This window comes from the organism of the source record quoted next, unplaced genomic scaffold (genome assembly GCF_019419815.1).
Source record: "Pyrus x bretschneideri cultivar Hongxiangsu unplaced genomic scaffold, Pyrus_bretschneideri_v1 Contig47, whole genome shotgun sequence".
In the NCBI taxonomy this organism is placed as follows: Eukaryota; Viridiplantae; Streptophyta; class Magnoliopsida; order Rosales; family Rosaceae; genus Pyrus; species Pyrus x bretschneideri.
The window spans coordinates 356,834-373,905 of NW_025999784.1; the positions used below are offsets into that span (position 1 = coordinate 356,834).

At 36.4% G+C, this 17,072-nt stretch overlaps 3 protein-coding genes across 7 annotated transcripts; 2 read left to right on the forward strand and 1 right to left on the reverse strand.

Moving 5' to 3' along the window:
• Positions 1-1,027: 1,027 nt before the first annotated feature.
• On the forward strand, positions 1,028-1,984 carry LOC103961724. Its single transcript, XM_009374312.3, has one exon. The coding sequence runs from the start codon at positions 1,247-1,249 to the stop codon at positions 1,796-1,798; it is 552 nt and encodes a 183-aa protein (XP_009372587.1). The 5' UTR covers positions 1,028-1,246; the 3' UTR covers positions 1,799-1,984.
• LOC103961702 (HVA22-like protein j) lies at positions 1,862-4,260 on the reverse strand. Its single transcript, XM_009374290.3, has 7 exons — positions 3,990-4,260; positions 3,817-3,894; positions 3,588-3,686; positions 3,259-3,315; positions 3,089-3,152; positions 2,503-2,718; positions 1,862-2,264 (listed from the first exon to the last, which is right to left on the reverse strand). The coding sequence occupies exons 2-7, from the start codon at positions 3,846-3,848 to the stop codon at positions 2,103-2,105; spliced, it is 630 nt and encodes a 209-aa protein (XP_009372565.3). The 5' UTR covers positions 3,849-3,894; positions 3,990-4,260; the 3' UTR covers positions 1,862-2,102.
• A 5,448-nt stretch (positions 4,261-9,708) lies between these two features.
• LOC103961701 (lipid droplet-associated hydrolase) lies at positions 9,709-16,318 on the forward strand. Of its 5 annotated transcripts, none has more exons than XM_048568127.1 (13): positions 9,709-9,866; positions 10,225-10,353; positions 10,447-10,520; positions 10,594-10,665; positions 10,764-10,792; positions 11,740-11,790; positions 12,263-12,313; positions 13,128-13,187; positions 13,305-13,387; positions 13,879-14,032; positions 14,275-14,325; positions 14,963-15,067; positions 15,784-16,318. In XM_048568127.1, exons 1-13 carry the CDS (start codon positions 9,823-9,825, stop codon positions 15,919-15,921), a joined length of 1,041 nt encoding a protein of 346 aa, XP_048424084.1. In that variant the 5' UTR covers positions 9,709-9,822; the 3' UTR covers positions 15,922-16,318. The 5 variants fall into 5 exon arrangements, with proteins under 5 accessions (XP_048424084.1, XP_009372564.1, XP_048424083.1 ...); XM_009374289.3 differs by having other exon boundaries at positions 13,879-14,026; XM_048568126.1 differs by lacking the exon at positions 9,709-9,866 and adding an exon at positions 9,873-10,087.
• Positions 16,319-17,072: the final 754 nt, after the last annotated feature.

Consider the following 17,072-nt stretch of genomic DNA (forward strand, 5'->3'; position numbering starts at 1 on the left):
ATTTAGTATGAATTCAACCACATCATAACATGGCCACATAATCTCTTTCTTTTCTTTCTTCTAGTAGTGGTCTGTAGACACTGTACTCTTTCTTTCTCGTCTGCTGCTCTCGGTCTCCCAGGACTCTCTCCCCAGGCTCTCTCTTTTATTTTGAGTCAGTGATGATGTTAATATTTTTGCTCTTGTTGTGTCAAATTGGCTGACAGCTTTGGGCTTCACGTGCATGCTTTTTGTTTGTGTGCTTCGGAAAATGGTAGCATGAGGAGCAACTATACGAAACGATAAAATGATAGCTTGAGAAGCAACTATACAAAATGTTCTAGTTCACAAGGATTAATGATTTCTCATACATTGATTTTAAATTTACAACATGCAAGGTCTTCCTCAAGTATCAGCTTCTCAAGTCTGTTCACAAGTTTAAAGATTTTTTAAATCTTCGGCTAGTAAGTGTGTAAAAGGAAAGGGAAAGACAAATATTTGAAACTTGAATGATGTAAAGTAAGTTGAAACACCAAAACTTTTTTATTGAATTGGATGAATGCTATATTGAAGACATGCTTGATTGAATTTTAATATTATATGCATGCTTGAACAATGCAGTAATAGAAGCGTATATCGAAGGAAAAGGAAATAAGATACAATTCGGTAACCATAATAGCTTTTTCAAACAATGAAACCAAACCAAAATCATTTAAAACCAAACCGAACCAAATGGTTTGGTTTCATTTCGGTTTTAGCTTCAAAACCGCACCGAATCAAACCGCAAAAACTTGCGGTTTTGGTTTTGGTTTCACTTAAAACCGCACCCACCCCTAATTATTGATGATTGGATTATTGATTAACGTATTTATTTGTTGTGACATTATTTAGTTTAAAATTTTAGTACAAAATTTTTATTTAACTCGCATTGTCTTTTTAATTTTTATGGTTCATTTTCCCGTCTTTTTATAGTCGAAATATTCCCGTTATAAGAAACGAGGGCTAACAACCAGTCCAAAAAAAAGGGTATAAATTGAGCGCAGCGCAGGCTCGTCAGGGTGGCGGGCCGCAAACGACAAGTTTTCAAAAACGAAAAAGAAGTGTTTTGCGCGTGAAGACAAAAACGACGTTTGTTTTAGGCCAATTATTGCCAAAACGCACCCACGCACCCGCCGTGAACCCAAACCGCGTTTCACGTTCCACTCTCTCTCTCTCTCTCTCTCTCACGCACATTTTGTTCTTCTGCTTTGCTTTCAGCTGCTCTACTATGGACGATTCAACCGTACTCAGCCCACTCCCGGCGATCCCACTGCCCTCGTCGGGGAAGCTCTGCCGCAGAAACTCTATCTGCACATCCGTGGTGGTCCCCGCCAAGCTCAGCCTGCTCTCCGCCACCACCACTCCTACCTCAACTACCAAGCTCCGGCGCCTCCGCAACCCCAGCCTCCCAGCCCAAAACGGCGGCGTGTCGGGCCCAGAGCCACTCCAACTGGACCTGGAGCTCCTCTCCTTCAAGAGCTCCAAATCCTACACTTCTCTCAAAGACCTGCTCCCCTCCTCCGCCGCCGTGAATTCCCCCACCGCTGCCTCCGCCAACAACTCCGGCTACGAAATCTCCATTCGCAACCGCCTCGTTAAGCAGGCCGCCTGGGCCTACCTCCAGCCCATGTCCTCCACCTCCGGCCCATCTGGCCCAAACTTCCTCCGCCGCCTCTGCCTCAAGCTCTCCCCCTGCCTCTCTTTCTTCACCCACTGCATCGTCCCCTTCCTCTCCCAAGCCCTCCGCCGCACACTCCGCTGCATCGGACTCGCCACCTAACACATTCTGCAACTTTTTGTCATCTGTATATATTATAAATTTTTTACTCAAAAGGAAACAAAATTGAATGAAAGAATTTGAATTTATATACGAATTCAGAGTTCGATCATTCAATCAATCGATTGCTGTTTCTGGGATTTGTACAATTTCTGTTTCTCCTTTTTTGTTTTTCTTTTGTGATCACAATCTAATCTGTCACTGGATTGGCTTGGAAGGCCTGAGCCGGAGCTTCTCGGTCGACTCGTCAACCTGCCCACCATCTGTTTGATGTCGGGACTGAACCACCTTTGGGGACCTCGGAGGCTCAGACATGGCGCCGGTTGACTGTGGTGGCTCTGCCATTGGGTGTTGCTGGTGGGGATTCTGGCGGCCACTTGTTCTTTCCGCTCGGTTTGCGAAGCGGCACGTTTGGCTGCTGCGGTGCTGGCGCTGTGGCGTCCTGCTGATCATCATCGACTGTCTGCGACTGTGAGGTTGGTTCAAATAATCAAACAAACAAAAACAATGAATTTTCAGTAACTCCTTTTCCAGAAAAATTCAAATCTTCGTTTTTGTGCACGAGAGAAATTGTTTCTTGCTCATATTGCCTACATGAACCAGGTGAATGAACGACTGGATGTGCGATCAAGGATTCTGATACATACTATACTTCGATCGATGCTAGAAAAACCCGAGAAGTGTATTGCATTGTAAATGTGGCCTACCTCGGTGGTGGTTTTGACACCGAAGTTTGTGGAGTTAGCAGCCAAGTACTGAAGGGCTTGGAGGAAAGCAGCGTGGCCGTATTGGGCGCAGTTCTGCCAGTAGAAAACAGTCAAATCCCAGGCTCTTGCTCTCATCTCAAGCAACTTCCCGTCTATGTCTGTCTCATGCTTTGCTACATATGGCCTCAGGAAGGTCTTGTACACAAACCCAGTTCCCTACAACCACATTTCAAATGTCATTCCAATGAATCAATTGAAAATTTGTACAACCGTGTTTACGTTGTCAGACTGTTAATGCGGATTCTAAACGCTAACGGAATGTATGTTCAGTCAGATTCATAGGACAGACAATGTAAGTCTAGCACAAATATATGCACATTTTAAATGGTATTCCAATGAATCAAACTAAATATTTGTATAACAGGATATGTTGTCAACTGTGAATATAGATCACTAATTAGGTCAAGTGTTGCTTGAATGTTGACGGAATGTATGTTCGGTTATTTTCCAATTCACAGTCTGCCAACATAAATTCAGGACGAAGTTATGTGAATTTGATCAATGGCTCGAAATTTGTGTTTCTTACCATGGTCTTTGGATGCCATAGGTAGATGAAAAGGGCCACCTTCCCCTCACCATACATGGGCAACCTTCACATTTTTTTCACAAGAGTAACTTAATATGGGTCACAATTCAAATAACAAATGAATGCTAAAATGATGAAAAATGAGTTTATAGTTAGAGAGTGACTTGTACCATGAGATGAATACATCTCCAACCCTCTCAACAACTGTGAGCATTGCCACAATTATCCTGTAAAAACGACATGTCGTTATTGCGTATTCAATTAGACTTTGGACATGTTATTATCCAAAGTTAATGACATCATTTAAACAACCATTAAACAAATTATTGGTTGAATTGCTACCAAGAAGATAATCCCATATGGGGAAAGACCTGGTGACGATTAATGTGGTGGCATCTCAAACCTATCACGCATCACTACGTGTTGTAACTTTCTCACACAACGTCGCATGATTGGTTTGAAATACCATCACATTGATGTAGAGAGGGTGTTTACGTACCAATACTGACACCAAAGGCGGAGTTCTTCAATCTCAACTCTGTTCTTCTCCACAGTTTTATAACACTCAAATGCTGGGTATGCATACCCAAGAAACAATCTGCACACCCCCAACCAACAAAACCAATATTAAAAAAAAAAAAAAAACAACCCAAGTACAAAATCAAAGGTAAAGTCGAAGATCAAGATTCAAAAACTGGATTAACATTAATGACAGAACATTAACATACATAAGAATTCTGGTAAGCAAGCTTCCCAACATCTTTTGATTCCTTCACATCAAATACCACCACACACAAATTACATCCCTGCAACACGAAACTAAATTATAAATTCGACCCCGAAATTGCATTACTTGGAAACCCGAAAGAAAAGAGAACGTTAAGATTTCAGAGAGACGGACAAGCGATTGATCGATAGCTTCTCGTTGAGAAGGAGTCCAAAAGGAAAAAAATAAGAAGTCCGGGCGGAGAGCCAGAACCAAAAATGCCCACCATGTGAGGAGTTCCAACTAACCAGCAAGAAGGAAGGGATTAATAATATTCTTTGAGGAGAAATGGGGTTTTATTTAATCTCTGGTTCTGTGAAGGAAAATGTGTTTTGTGGAGAGACAAACAAGAGAGAGATAGACAGACACAAATTCGAAGGGAGTTTGAGACGGGAAGAAATTGCCAAGTTTCTAGCAATGCTATATTTGTATGTGTATCGATTTCTATATATATATATGGACTTTTGGGCAGTTAAGTTGTTAATCCACAACAGGATTAGATTAGATTAGATTAGATTAGATTAATTTAATTCATATATGAGAGACGAACAAAGATGTGGATTTTAAAAGAAAAAGAAAAATTAGAGGATTTCTTGCGATGGACGCCTTCTTACGATTTTACGCGAAATTCTGTGAGGACTGAGGAGGAAGGGACTTCTCGGGAATTGTCGTCAATGACGGATTTACCCTTTGGCGGTTTGATATTTTGTTTTAACAATTAAGAACAGAAAATTCCGCTAAACTAAAATGAAAAGAAGGAGAAATAGAGGGAGGGATGAGCGTTTCGAAAGAAGTAACAGAGTCTTTATTTAAAATAATTTCTATTTTTTAGGTAAAAATGAGACTAGTTGTGGGGCTATTATGCATCAGATTTTAACAATTCGAACTGTTTATCTTTTTAAGTCTTCAATCATAAATTATTTAATCCAAAACTATATACTCATTTGATTGACATGATGAAATTTCAATATTTCTTAGAACATAATATTCATCAATTTCTTTGAACTCAATTAGATATCTCAAGCATTTTCGATTTGACTAATATTTTACAAAAATGATCTATAGAGTGCAACTTAAATAATAGACAGTTCGGATCATTGAAATTTGTCCCATTATCCATTTAAATTTCAATTTATTACAAAATCGTCTAAAATAATAATCTATGTATATAATCGAAGAAGAAGAGTATGGTGAAACATTCAAAAATGTCATTGTAAATTCATTAAAGTCTATCCGTATGCAAATGCACACGTGACAAAAAAGATTTTGTCACGTATGGATACGTATAACTACTTTTAGTTTTTAGTATTTTGTTTTCCTCAAAAATGTCATTGTAAATTTATTAAAGTCCGACAAATATTTCAAGAAATAATACGACTTTGTTGCGACATTGCTTATGATGATAAATCTTTAAAAATAAGAGTTGTGTGAAGTAAACTTAAGATTAAGAGTTGTGTGAAGTAAACTTAAAATGAAGAGTTAAGAGAAGCGTATAAAGCAATGAAGTTTAATTGAGTTATACGAACCATATTTGTATTTAGTGAACTATTTTATTTTATCACATCAAAATGAGGTTTAAGAGCCTCATGCACCAAGGCAAAATCGTAGCAAGTCCGTAGAAATTTTTGGATTTTTTTTAACTTTTAGTGAATTTATTAAGATTTTTTTTTTTTTTTATCAATAAGAATTTTCAAATATAAACATAATAAAATGAGCAAAAATGCCACGTGCTAAAACGTGAATATGCACCAGACAACAGAGACTAACAAGAAGGAGATATTTTTCAACGTGCTCAAAACACGAAGTGATATGTTACATGACATTATCTAATTGTGTTTCAAACTCACTGAAAAATCTCTCGACAAGAAAACTCTAACTGTGAACACGTGTAAAATATTGTCAGTATTTTCGTTTATTTCATAGTTCTCCATTAAATATAAATAAAATGGAATAGGCCTCTTGTAAATAGTTAAGTTAAGCTCGAAGCCCATAAAATGGAATAGGCCTCTTGTAATACACCACAAACAGTAGCCCATAATGTGCAAATACTTAAGTTAAGCTCGAAGCCCAATCTCCATTGCCCAAGAGCTGTTCTCCCAGTTCTTCACAGCAGCGGCCTCCATGGCAGCAAACAGCTCCTTCTTTGGGGGGCCTCTGGATGTCGATTCTGTTGAATTTTTCAGAGAGATGGGCCGGGAAGTTCACTTTCAACAACATCAATACTGTCCTTAATTTGGTAATTACCATATGCTCAATTTATCAGGTATGAAGTTTTATCACAAAAAATATCAGGGTTTTTTTTTTTTTTTTTTTTTTTTTGAAAACACGATATTATCTACACTCAGACCAAACCCAACTCTGGACTGAATGCTATTTTTTAGGTTTTATTATTCCCCCAAACCTAACTCAACCCATGCTAAATGTGTGGGTTAAAAGCTAAAAGCCAAACAAAAGTCAAATACCCCCCATGATTTAGCCCATAAATGGTGTGGGCACCACCAGCGGGACCCCACTCACATGGGCATGTCTCTCAGGATTTATTGAATCCAATAACTGAGATCGAATATAATCAAATCTAATAATAAAAAAAAAAACATTTAACAGCCCAAATTTAAATCCAACGGCTAAAATAATTTAAAAAATGGAGACTTTGGATGCGGTCCCTAACTATGAATATTCTTTGACTGAAACCTTGTTGGTTTCAAATTTTTATCTAAGTCCCTGAACTTATTGTCATAATTTATTTTTATATACGTTACTATATTTTTTTAATTAAAAATTGAAATTTATAGTTGTTTATATTAATGAGATTTTAAATAAAAAACCATAATTTGTGGATTAAGAATATTAAAATATAAATATACTATTGTGTGTGTGTGTGTAGAAACATGGGTACATTCATCAAAATTAACCAAAAAATTATTGTATCAAAACATGAGGACATTCTTCAAAATCACCAAAAAAAAAAAAAAAAAAAAAAAAAAAAAAAAAAAGATATTAGGCTGAATAAATTAGTAAATTTCTTTGATTAAACTTAATATGGATACATTCTCAAATAAAAGAAAAAAGAATGTACCCACATAAGTTTAAAATGGATTAGAAAAAAAATTGAATAGATTTTATATAAAAAAAATGGTACATTTTACATATAACAAATTGGTATATTTAAGAATGAGTACATTTTAAGATTAAAAATTTGAAAAAAATTACATGAATGGTACATATAATTTGTTACATCCCACATCGCCTAGGGGAGTGGATCCTGTAAGCCTTATATTTATATTCCCATCTCTACCTAACATGAGACCTTTTGGGAGCTCATTGGCTTCGAAGTTCATCGGAACTCTGAAGTTAAGCGAGTTCACGCGAGAGCAATCCCTAGGAAGTTATTGTGTGAGTTCCCAGAAACAAAACCGTGAGGGCGTGGTTGGGGCCCAAAGCGGACAATATCGTGTTACGGTGGAGTCGAGCCCGGAATGTGACAATTTGGTATCAGAGCCAATCCCTAGCTAGAAGTGTGCTGACGAGGATGTCAGGCCCTTACCGGTGGATTGTTACATCCCACATCGCCCAGGGGAGTGGATTCTGTAAGCCTTATATGTATATTCCCATCTCTACCTAGCACGACGCCTTTTGGGAGCTCACTGGCTTCGGGTTCCGTAGGAACTCCGAAGTTAAGCGAGTTCGCAAGAGAGCAATCCCAGGATGGATGACCCACTGGGAAGTTCTCGTGTGAGTTCCCAGAAACAAAATCGTGAAGGCATGGCCAGGGCCCAAAGCGGACAATATCGTACTACGGCGGAGTCAAGTGAACAATATCGTACTATGGCGGAGTCGAGCTCGGGTTGTGGTGGAGGGCCGGGCCGGGATGTGACATAATTAGCATGGGTACATTTAGCAAAATTAAAAATGGGTATAAATACAGATAAAACTTTATAAAATATGGGCACAAAAATAAATTAATATATGGGTACAAATTAAAACTGAAAAGAAAATTGGTACAAATTACAAAAGGGTTGCAAATGAAAAATGGGTACGAACTAAAAATAAAAATATATGATAAAAAATTTAGCCATAAATATAAATATACTAATTGTAACATTTTTAACATTAAATGAATATATTTAGAAATAAAAATATTTTATTATTGAAATAATTAATGATGTTATTAATACTAAGGAACTTGATCAAAAATTGGAAAGGAATAAGATTTTAATCAATGGAGTAGTAAAAGAAAGGATGAGAACCTAATTTCTCCTTAAAAAAATTATTTAACTTAAAATTCACCCAAATTTAGTGATTTTTCAATATTTATCGAAATTTAAATATTTTTAGATTAAAATGTTCATAAAATTAAATTATGATAGTGAACATAATTTTTTTTAATTACTTTAAAAGAAAAAATTAGCCTAAATTTATTCTTTAATAATCTCAAGCTAAAAAATTTAGACCAGAAGAGTTGGAGCAGAAAAGTTGTTTATGGGCTAAAACCTAAATTTTTTGGGCTAAAATTTTTTGGTTTAGCCCAAGGGTTGGAGATGGTCTAAGGGGAAGAAATCAAAGTTGAGGCATTAAACGTTGCAGAAGGGAGACGATGGTCCTAGAAATCTGGTTTATCAAGAATAAGACCTAGATGAGCTAACGCGTCTGCCATAGAATTTGCTTTTTTGAAAATATAGTTTCATTCGATGCGATTGAACTTAGAAACCATCCCACGAATATCCTCAATAATAGAATTTAGGTTCCAATGGACGTCTCATTTTCCTTGAAATGTGCAGCTGATTAACTTTGAATCTCCTTCCACCAGAATGTTTTGAAGCCTTTACATCTAGCAAACCTTAATCCTTCCCTCGAACTCATAGCCTCAGCCACTGAAATAGTTACTCCGTCTAGGTTGAAAGCACTAGTACCAATAACTTGACCCTCATAATTCCTTGACACAAAAGCAACATCAACTGTCTCCGGAGTGACAGAACCATCCAAGTTTAACTTTATAACGTCTTGGTGAGGGGGATGCCATCGAATGACCTACTCAAAAGAAATATCAACCTTGCATTTTGGTTTCCAATTAGAGCTGAAGAATGAAGAAACCACACTAGCTGAAATGGCAAGGCAGTGAAAGGTGTTCATTAATAATATATATTTTTAGATTATTTATATCACAAAACATAATTGTTATTAGCAATTTAAAAGTCAACAAGCACTGAAAATGATGAAGAATAAAAAACCGCTAACGGAAGTACGAAAGTGTCACACAATTTCACTTTATATATGAAATTGGAACGAAATTAATGTATGAAAGTTAGAATTATATAGTTAATAACAAATTCTAACATAAACTCACCGTTTTAGTACCAACAATTGTTGGGTTTGGTGGTTGAGATTATAGCTATGATTGGAGTCCCACATCGGTGGATGAGGAGAGTCATCCATCCTAAAGGTACCACACACACATATTGCTAAGGCCCTGTAGTAAAATTCCAAACTTATTTCTTTCGGGTTGTTAAAGTGGAGGGAATATCAGCAATATTGACTCGTGTGTGTTGAACTCGTAGGTGTGCTTTGGCACAACAATAAAATCTCCAACGAAAACTTGTCGTAACTATATTAGAACACGTAAATTAGCAACACATGTTAGACTACAAAAGTTTCTTTTTATTTAAGCTAGATGCCTTCTAGTTCTACTATACATTGCCCTTGAAGTGACTCAAATTTATTGGCTAAGTTCTTTCAGATTCTTGAGAGAGCATATTCAACAATTTGATTGATAGCTATATATCCGTACAACTATTTTTACACACCTTCATTTTCTGTAATTTGTTCATAGCTTCCTCCTATTTTTTTTCTTATTTATGACTCTTAATTTTTTTTTTTTTAATTTGTTCAATTAAATAGCTACCTCCCACAAAATAAGGACAATAAAAAACTTTGGAAAAAATATTAGTAAATAGAAGACCGAAATACAGAGATGCTTCTTCGGCTCTTTCCTATCTCACCCTCTTCTGGTTTCAGGTAACGTCTCCGTTTCTTACTCCCACCCATCCAAAAAGCCTACAAGTTTGGTTTTCAAATTATGAATTAATTGTCCTAAACAAGTACGAGGCCTCCATAAACTCATACACTTTTTAGAGAGAAATAGCTAGCAGCCTAGCAGTAGCCATAGGATGCTGTATGGTCCAATCACACCGATATTGTCCTTTAACTTGTACCTTACCACCTGCACAACACCACAGGTCTGGTTTTATCACAAAAAAACATCGGTGTAATTAGACGTTCATATTTGATTTTGTTCTCCTATATGAGATTTTTGTATTGTAGGACATATGCGTCTAAATTCTGAAGTGAAACTCCGTTATCGATATTTTTTTAGTTATATAAGGCCAAGGGCAAGCTACAGATTATACTGTGGAAGCAGAGAAATGGGTGAGCAGGAAAATTCAGAATCTGAAGCGATTCGAGTGAAGAGGCGTGCTACGTTTCGTATATGCAATGTGTCAAGGTTCTCACTTTTTTGGCTCCAAATTCTTTGTGGTGTGTGATAGTTTTAGTGGCGATTGTTTTGTTAATTGGGTTTTTTTTTTTTTTGTTTCAGTTTCACCACTGAAATACTGGAGATCCCTGCTGACAATCCAGCATTGCATGTTCTTGTTATACCTGGAAATCCAGGTGGGTTTTTGTGTTTGTGTGGGTGGGATTGATTCAATTTTGAGAGTTACGATTTGGGTTTTCGGTATTGTAGGTGTTGTTTCATTTTACAAAGACTTTGTGGAGTCGCTGTATGAGTTGCTGGGTGGAACTGCTTCTGTGACAGGCAAGACTTTGGTGTTTGTTGTATGTTATTATTAGTTAAGAGTTTCGGAAAGTGTAAAAAATATGCTAATTTGTTTGCATTCTTGTGTCTATCATCAGCTGTTGGACATATATCTCACACCAAAAAGGTATTACTTTTTGCTTATACAAGGTTAGGCCATACTCGTTTACTATTTGCATCAAATTTCACTTCTTTGCCTTTTTTGCTCCTGATCATTAATGCTGTACTTTTCTTTCCCTTGCAACTGATGATGAGTATGTTTTGCTGGCTGCCCATTGTAAAGCCTACTGAAATTGTATGAACATAAAATATGGTTAACCCTTGGTTTGTGTGGCTAATCCTATCTTAGCTTTAATAAGGTTTCGTCTATTCAATTAGCAATATGTTAATTTCTCTGTAATGTGAAGACTGAAGACAAATAAAAATTAGGGGCGATTCATGGAATATATTGTAGTCCCGAGCTTCAAAATATGTGTAAATTGAAATACTTTATCAGTTGGAGTGCATGAAGTGAACCAGCAAAAGGTCTCTTTGATCTTTGTTTAGTTAAAGGTAATTAATTTGGACAGATCACAGATGCATGAGCTGAAAGCCACTTACAGGTCTTGTTGCCTTTTTCTTGGAGAGCAGCGCTAAAACAAGCTGAGTAGGGGTGTCATAAGTTACGTTTTTAAAAGGAACAATGGTATATGTCTTGGGTAGTTGGGTTAGTGATAAAAGGGTGGTGGTCATCTTATTGGCCTCAGGTTTACATGTTTCTGAATCTGAAAGTTACAAAGGTTTTTAAGACCGTTGTAGGATTAGATTTCAACCAATTATGCATGCAAGTTGGGATTTTGACCTTCCATAATAAATATGGTATAGTTCTTGCAAGTCTGGCTTTGCCTTTCTATTTTAGTTTAATGTTACTTTCATGACATTTGTATCATTAATTAATCAGATATTTGATCTTTTTATGGTCCTTCAGCCTAAGAAATGGTTTACTGTGTTTTTCATATCACACGCAATATATATCTATGCTTCAGCAATCTGTGGCATGGGCATGATTGTCAAATAATATTCTCTTTTTGTTAGAATTGGGAGCATGGAAGGCTGTTCTCATTGCAAGAACAAATTGATCATAAGGTAAACTCTGCTTGCTTTATTGCTTTTGAGAAATGGTTGGCCAGATAAGAGAGATAAGAGATTTGTGGTGCACCTCAAGTTGGTGGTGTGGTGGTTTAATATCCTGCATAATGGAGTGAAACATATTGAATGTCATTGCCTCCCAAATCAAATGTGTTGTAGTTGATCTGCTGGTATTAACAATGACTGAATTTTAAATCCAAATATCTGAATTGAGCTTCTGAGCGTACAGTTTTTCATGTCATTCCAATCCCTTGCATTTTCTCTTTTAAAACAGAATCCAACTTTGACTTCCAGATCTTACCTTTATTTTTCAAATCTCCATTTCAATAGTTTTCCTAATGGCACTCTTCAGCCAATTTGTCTATATTGGAACTTATTAGTTATAATAGTGTCTGGTTCCTCAATAAAATAAAAAATAGTGTAGAGTGTCACATACAGTTTTGACTGCTAATTAAAGTCGTACTTGCAGATGGACTTCATCAAACAGGAGTTGCAAAATAATGAAGTTCCTATATTACTGGTGTGATAATTTTCTATCTCCAATTTGTGCTTCTATTTTCAGTTTATTGTCTGCTGTGTGGAGAAGAGGGGCGTATAAGTGCAGTATCTGTTGATTCTGGTCCTAAATCACCTTAAGATTCTTGGACCAAGTTGGATATCTCTTGCATTTGAGTTCTGTAGCAATTACTTATCAGTGAAGCTGTATCTGCTAAACTTATTGGTGGCATATACATCAGTGATATTGCAAATACACATCCATCTTTACTTAACAATCAAGCACCCCTTGATCAGAAGCTGCTTCGATGTTTTTTTTTAGTCTAAGTGTTAGTATACGAAGCATTTCCCAGTGTCAACACAAAATGTTCTCTTGTTTCAGTTTTTGTGTGTGATTGTTTACTGAGAGTAGGTTTTTTTTTCATGACTATATCTATATGCAACTATGTTCTGAAATTTCTGTACTAAGAACATAAGCTTTGTGATCAAGTGCCCTCTCTTACTCTGGGTTTTTTTCTTTCATTCGGGTGTTATCCATATGGTGTTTCTCCTGTGTAGATTTTTAGTAATCCTTCAATATGTGTGTGTTTTAGCCTTCGATCAATGGTTAGGTGATGAAGATCTGTCAGCACTTCCTGGTTCTGAACTAGGATTATTAGTATACCATGATTTTTTTTTTTTTTTGTTCGAAAGTTGTTTTGTCAGGTGGTGATCTCAACAAGTTCAGTGATCACCAATTCATCCACAGGGTTACATGAAAAAAAGATTGAATTTTTTTTGTTTTTTTTGTTTCTGACTTTGATTATCTTATAAAAAAGCTGAAGTTTAGTTTCCTGCAGGTTGGGCACTCTATTGGTTCATATATATCTCTAGAAATGTTCCAGAAGTCTCCAGAGAAGGTGACAACAACCTTGTACAATGTTGTCTACTTCTCACTCAGTCACTTGCCATATTATTACTACCACCCATAGGCTTCTGACTATAGAGAACCTGCTACATGTTTTATGGAATTGTAGGTGACATTTTGTGTTGGACTATATCCTTTTTTGGCCTTAAACCGACAATCCGTACAGCAGTCTTTCATTGGGAAGCTTGCAGCGTAAAATTCTTTCTTTTTTATGCATGTTTTTTGTTCTGTCCTATGCATTAGTGTGCTTCATGCACATGCAATAGGCAGTTATTATAATGAAATTTTTCCTGTGGCTGGTACCTTTGGTTTTACTTTTATATTTCATGCCTACTTTCAGTGGTGTCTGTTTAGTTTTGTTGGTTTCACTTATGCGAAAATAAAAGTTGAACTTTCAATGAGAAAATTGACAGTTGATGAATTGTTCAGGGAACTGTTATTGACACTCCAAAATGTCATCCTACTCTCCTCCAAGTTGAGTTTCTCGTTTATGTGTTTATGTGGGAGGAATGCCGGATGACTTCTTTAGAGTGCCAATAACATCTCCCGTTTTTAGCCATTCATTGGAATTCTCACTTGGTCCTAATGTATATTGGCGGGGTTCTTTTAAAACTCATTCTAGTGATATTAGTTGTAACAGTAGCCATTCATAGAGATTAACAATACAGAATAGTGTGTTTCAGGTCCCGTATTCTAAGTGTTGTCTTGAGCTTAATTGTTGCACTCTTGGGATTGTTTCCTATCCGATTGTTGAGGTTAATTGTGACCACATTCCTTGGGAAGCTCTGGTCAGCTACTGCAGTTGAGGCTACTTGCTCTCACTTGGTAAAGGTAAAGGTTTGTCTTGTAATAGATTGGTGAAGTTGGCTTCTTAGGTCATACATACTTTCAAAAACGTCAAAAATCTTTTCTTTTCTGGTTATCTCTTATTATGAAGGAGCTTATACTTATACCAGTGTTCTGCTGATTAAACTATTTGCCTCCATGAAGCAATGTGTTTTTTGTGCATGACTGTGTGCACGCTATTGTGCATGTGTTTTGAATATTTTTCCATGAACATTTGATTTGTGAACTTGCAGTACCATACCATGCGGAATGTCCTCTTCATGGCAATGACAGAATTCAGAAAGGTAAAACTATTGGCTTTTTGTAAATTTAAGATTTTAGTTGTAATTGATCATGAAAGTTACTAATATTGTTTTTCGAAAACTGTAGTCACTGACTTCCAAATTAAACTGAAACTTTAACATGGTTCATGTGATTTTGTAAATAGTAAAACTTTTTTCACCCGCTTCCTCCTTTTATGTTGATATTTTCATCCTCTCTGAAAATAGAGTTATTACCTCCACATGCTTTCATGGTGATCATGAAAATGCAACTATTACTTCCCTTTAGATTCTCATCCATATTTTGAAAATCTAGTTCTTACTTTTAAATGTATATTGGTTTTGTGCTACTGCATCTACTGGGTGCATCCTTGATGCGATACGAATGAGTTCTTTCCTAATTGGTAATATGGTAATCATGTATGCATTCAATCTGTTATCCTCGTGTTAACAGAAAGTTAAATATTTGACTGAAAAGTTACCATGATGGTGTTCAACTATGTATTCAACACAACACTATTTTTTTGTTAAGATATGATATTCTCTTTGCATATATAGCCTCTTCAGCTTCAACAAACACCAAAATTGCTGCATAGTTCATCTAGGAAAGTTAGAACTGTGGTATACATATTTTGTGCTTACCATAGGACTCCACTGTCAGCTTTCAGCAACACCAGATTGGGCATTCATGAGGGGAAACCAGCACAAAATAGCATTTTTGTTCGGCATTGATGATCACTGGGGTCCATTGCAAATGTTTGAAGAGGTAATTTAAGGAGTTCTTTTCAATGTTGAGTTTGGAAGTCAAGTGTCAATAAGATTTAAGAGGGATATTGTTTCCCTGCCTGTTTGTGCATATGAATATGTTGCGAATGCATTTATGCTTTAAAAATTATATGGTAAGTTTCATGACCTTCCAGACCCCTGAGATTCCCAGATACCTTTAACTCCCAGTGCTACTCGCCTGAAATATGCAGGCACAATTTACATGTCAATCACAAGGTGTATGGTGATTCTTATGGCTTTCATGTTAGAAAAGTATATGATTACAGTTTGTCCTGGATAAACATTGATTCAGAAGCTTTAAATGACCATTGTATTGGCTTTCTTTCCAAGCAGGTACAAGATATGGTCAGAATTCTTAATATACAGATTGAATATTTGCTGCTAATGTCATGCACGTTGGTAAAAAGAGAGATAAAATGGTTGCAGTTGATGCTATTGAGTGTTAAGCGTGTGTTGCAATTTTGTTTGCGGAGATAACTTTTGAACGCCCTTTCTCACCTCTTGCGCACCCTACTTTTTTCTAGCTATTAGATTGAACAAATCAAAAGAAAATCAGAGTGCCGTAATTAAGAAAATGTGTGTAGAAGGTGTAAAATGGCGTGCAAATTTCACTTCCCTTTGGTTTACTTTTGCTTTTGGCATTTTCTAATATGCCTTACTGGGCATCTTACTACTTTGTATATCTGTGGGTCCCAGATTTCAAAGCAGGTCCCAGATGTTGCTCTATCAATTGAAAGAGAGGGCCACACTCATGCTTTTGGTTGCACTGAGGCTGGCTCATTGTGGGTTGCTGAGCATGTAGCAGGCTTGATCAAGAACAATCAAGCATCATAGATATACCTGCTCTATCTAGCCCACCATGTTTGTCTTTAGGATGCAAATATTAGACTTTCATTTGGATGGATAAGTCAATAAATAAAGTAAGTCTTAAAGTTTTGATTGTTGCTTGATTAGTTATACTAGAAGCAGTGGATGGATTTGAGCTGCCTACTTGTGGACAAGGGCAGATTCTTCTGTATGACTGGTTGTATATCTGTTCTCCTTATCTCTCATATAAGACCGGACTAATGCTATCTGGTTGGGGACCACGGAGGATTTTTATGCATAACCGGTTGTATGTCCCTCTCTCACTAACTCAAGCATCAAATTTGTGTAAAGTCTTTAGTTAAAGTATTTGTACTATATTTATTGATCAGTATAAATAAGATTTATGAAGGATTTATTTACGTGAGACTTGTGAGTGCTTACAATATAAGTATTACTCATCCTGAATTATAATTTTTTGTTTTGGTGAAGTAATATTATTTAATTTTGTCTACAATTAACCATGAAAATGAAGTAGGGAAATTATCTTGGACATCATTTTCTAACATTAGGAGGTGTATAGAGGTGACAATGAGCAGTGATTTAATTATTAGCTTTGCATCACTTGAGAGTAGGCCTCGCAATCGGATGGTGTTCGCCGTTTTTGTGTTATATCTGCTAATTTAATAGGTAATTTTCGTGTCATATTTGTTATCTTAACGGGTCATTTTCGTATCATATACGTTATCTTATCAGGTCATGTCGTGTCAAATCCGTTATCTTAATGGATTCTTAACAAATGACTAAATAACGATGTGATTCGTTAACAAGTCGTGTCGTGTTGGGTTAACACGTCATGCAAGAAATTGTCATGCCTAATATCTAGATTTGGCAAACGATATCTTATCGGATTCTTAAAAAATGACTCTATAACAATATAACTAACAAATTAACTCACTCTAAAACTTATTATTTTTGTGTTGTGTCGCGTTAACAAATGGTGTACAAATTGACTAGCCTACTGACAGCTCCAACCAAGGACAAAGCCAATGAAGGCTCAGTGGGGGTATATGCCCCCACTCAAGTGATTCTTTTATTAAGTCGCAAACTACAATTATATAATACACATGCGTTATTTTTGAAAAAAATATATGTACCTAGCATCCAGCATACTTTCATAC

Bases quoted from the DNA above. Each gene is read 5' to 3' on its own strand.
- LOC103961724 (XM_009374312.3), top strand. From the start codon at position 1,247: ATGGACGATTCAACCGTACTCAGCCCACTCCCGGCGATCCCACTGCCC.
- LOC103961702 (XM_009374290.3), bottom strand. From the start codon at position 3,848: ATGTTGGGAAGCTTGCTTACCAGAATTCTTAT. The intron at 2,719-3,088 runs GTAAGAAACACA...ATGTGGTTGTAG, and splicing joins TATGGCATCCAAAGACCATG to GGAACTGGGTTTGTGTACAA. The intron at 2,265-2,502 runs GTAGGCCACATT...CCAACCTCACAG, and splicing joins GTGTCAAAACCACCACCGAG to TCGCAGACAGTCGATGATGA.
- LOC103961701 (XM_048568126.1), top strand. From the start codon at position 10,026: ATGGTCCAATCACACCGATATTGTCCTTTAACTTGTACCTTACCACCT. The intron at 10,354-10,446 runs GTTCTCACTTTT...TTTTTGTTTCAG, and splicing joins CGTATATGCAATGTGTCAAG to TTTCACCACTGAAATACTGG. The intron at 12,314-13,127 runs GTGTGATAATTT...AGTTTCCTGCAG, and splicing joins ATGAAGTTCCTATATTACTG to GTTGGGCACTCTATTGGTTC.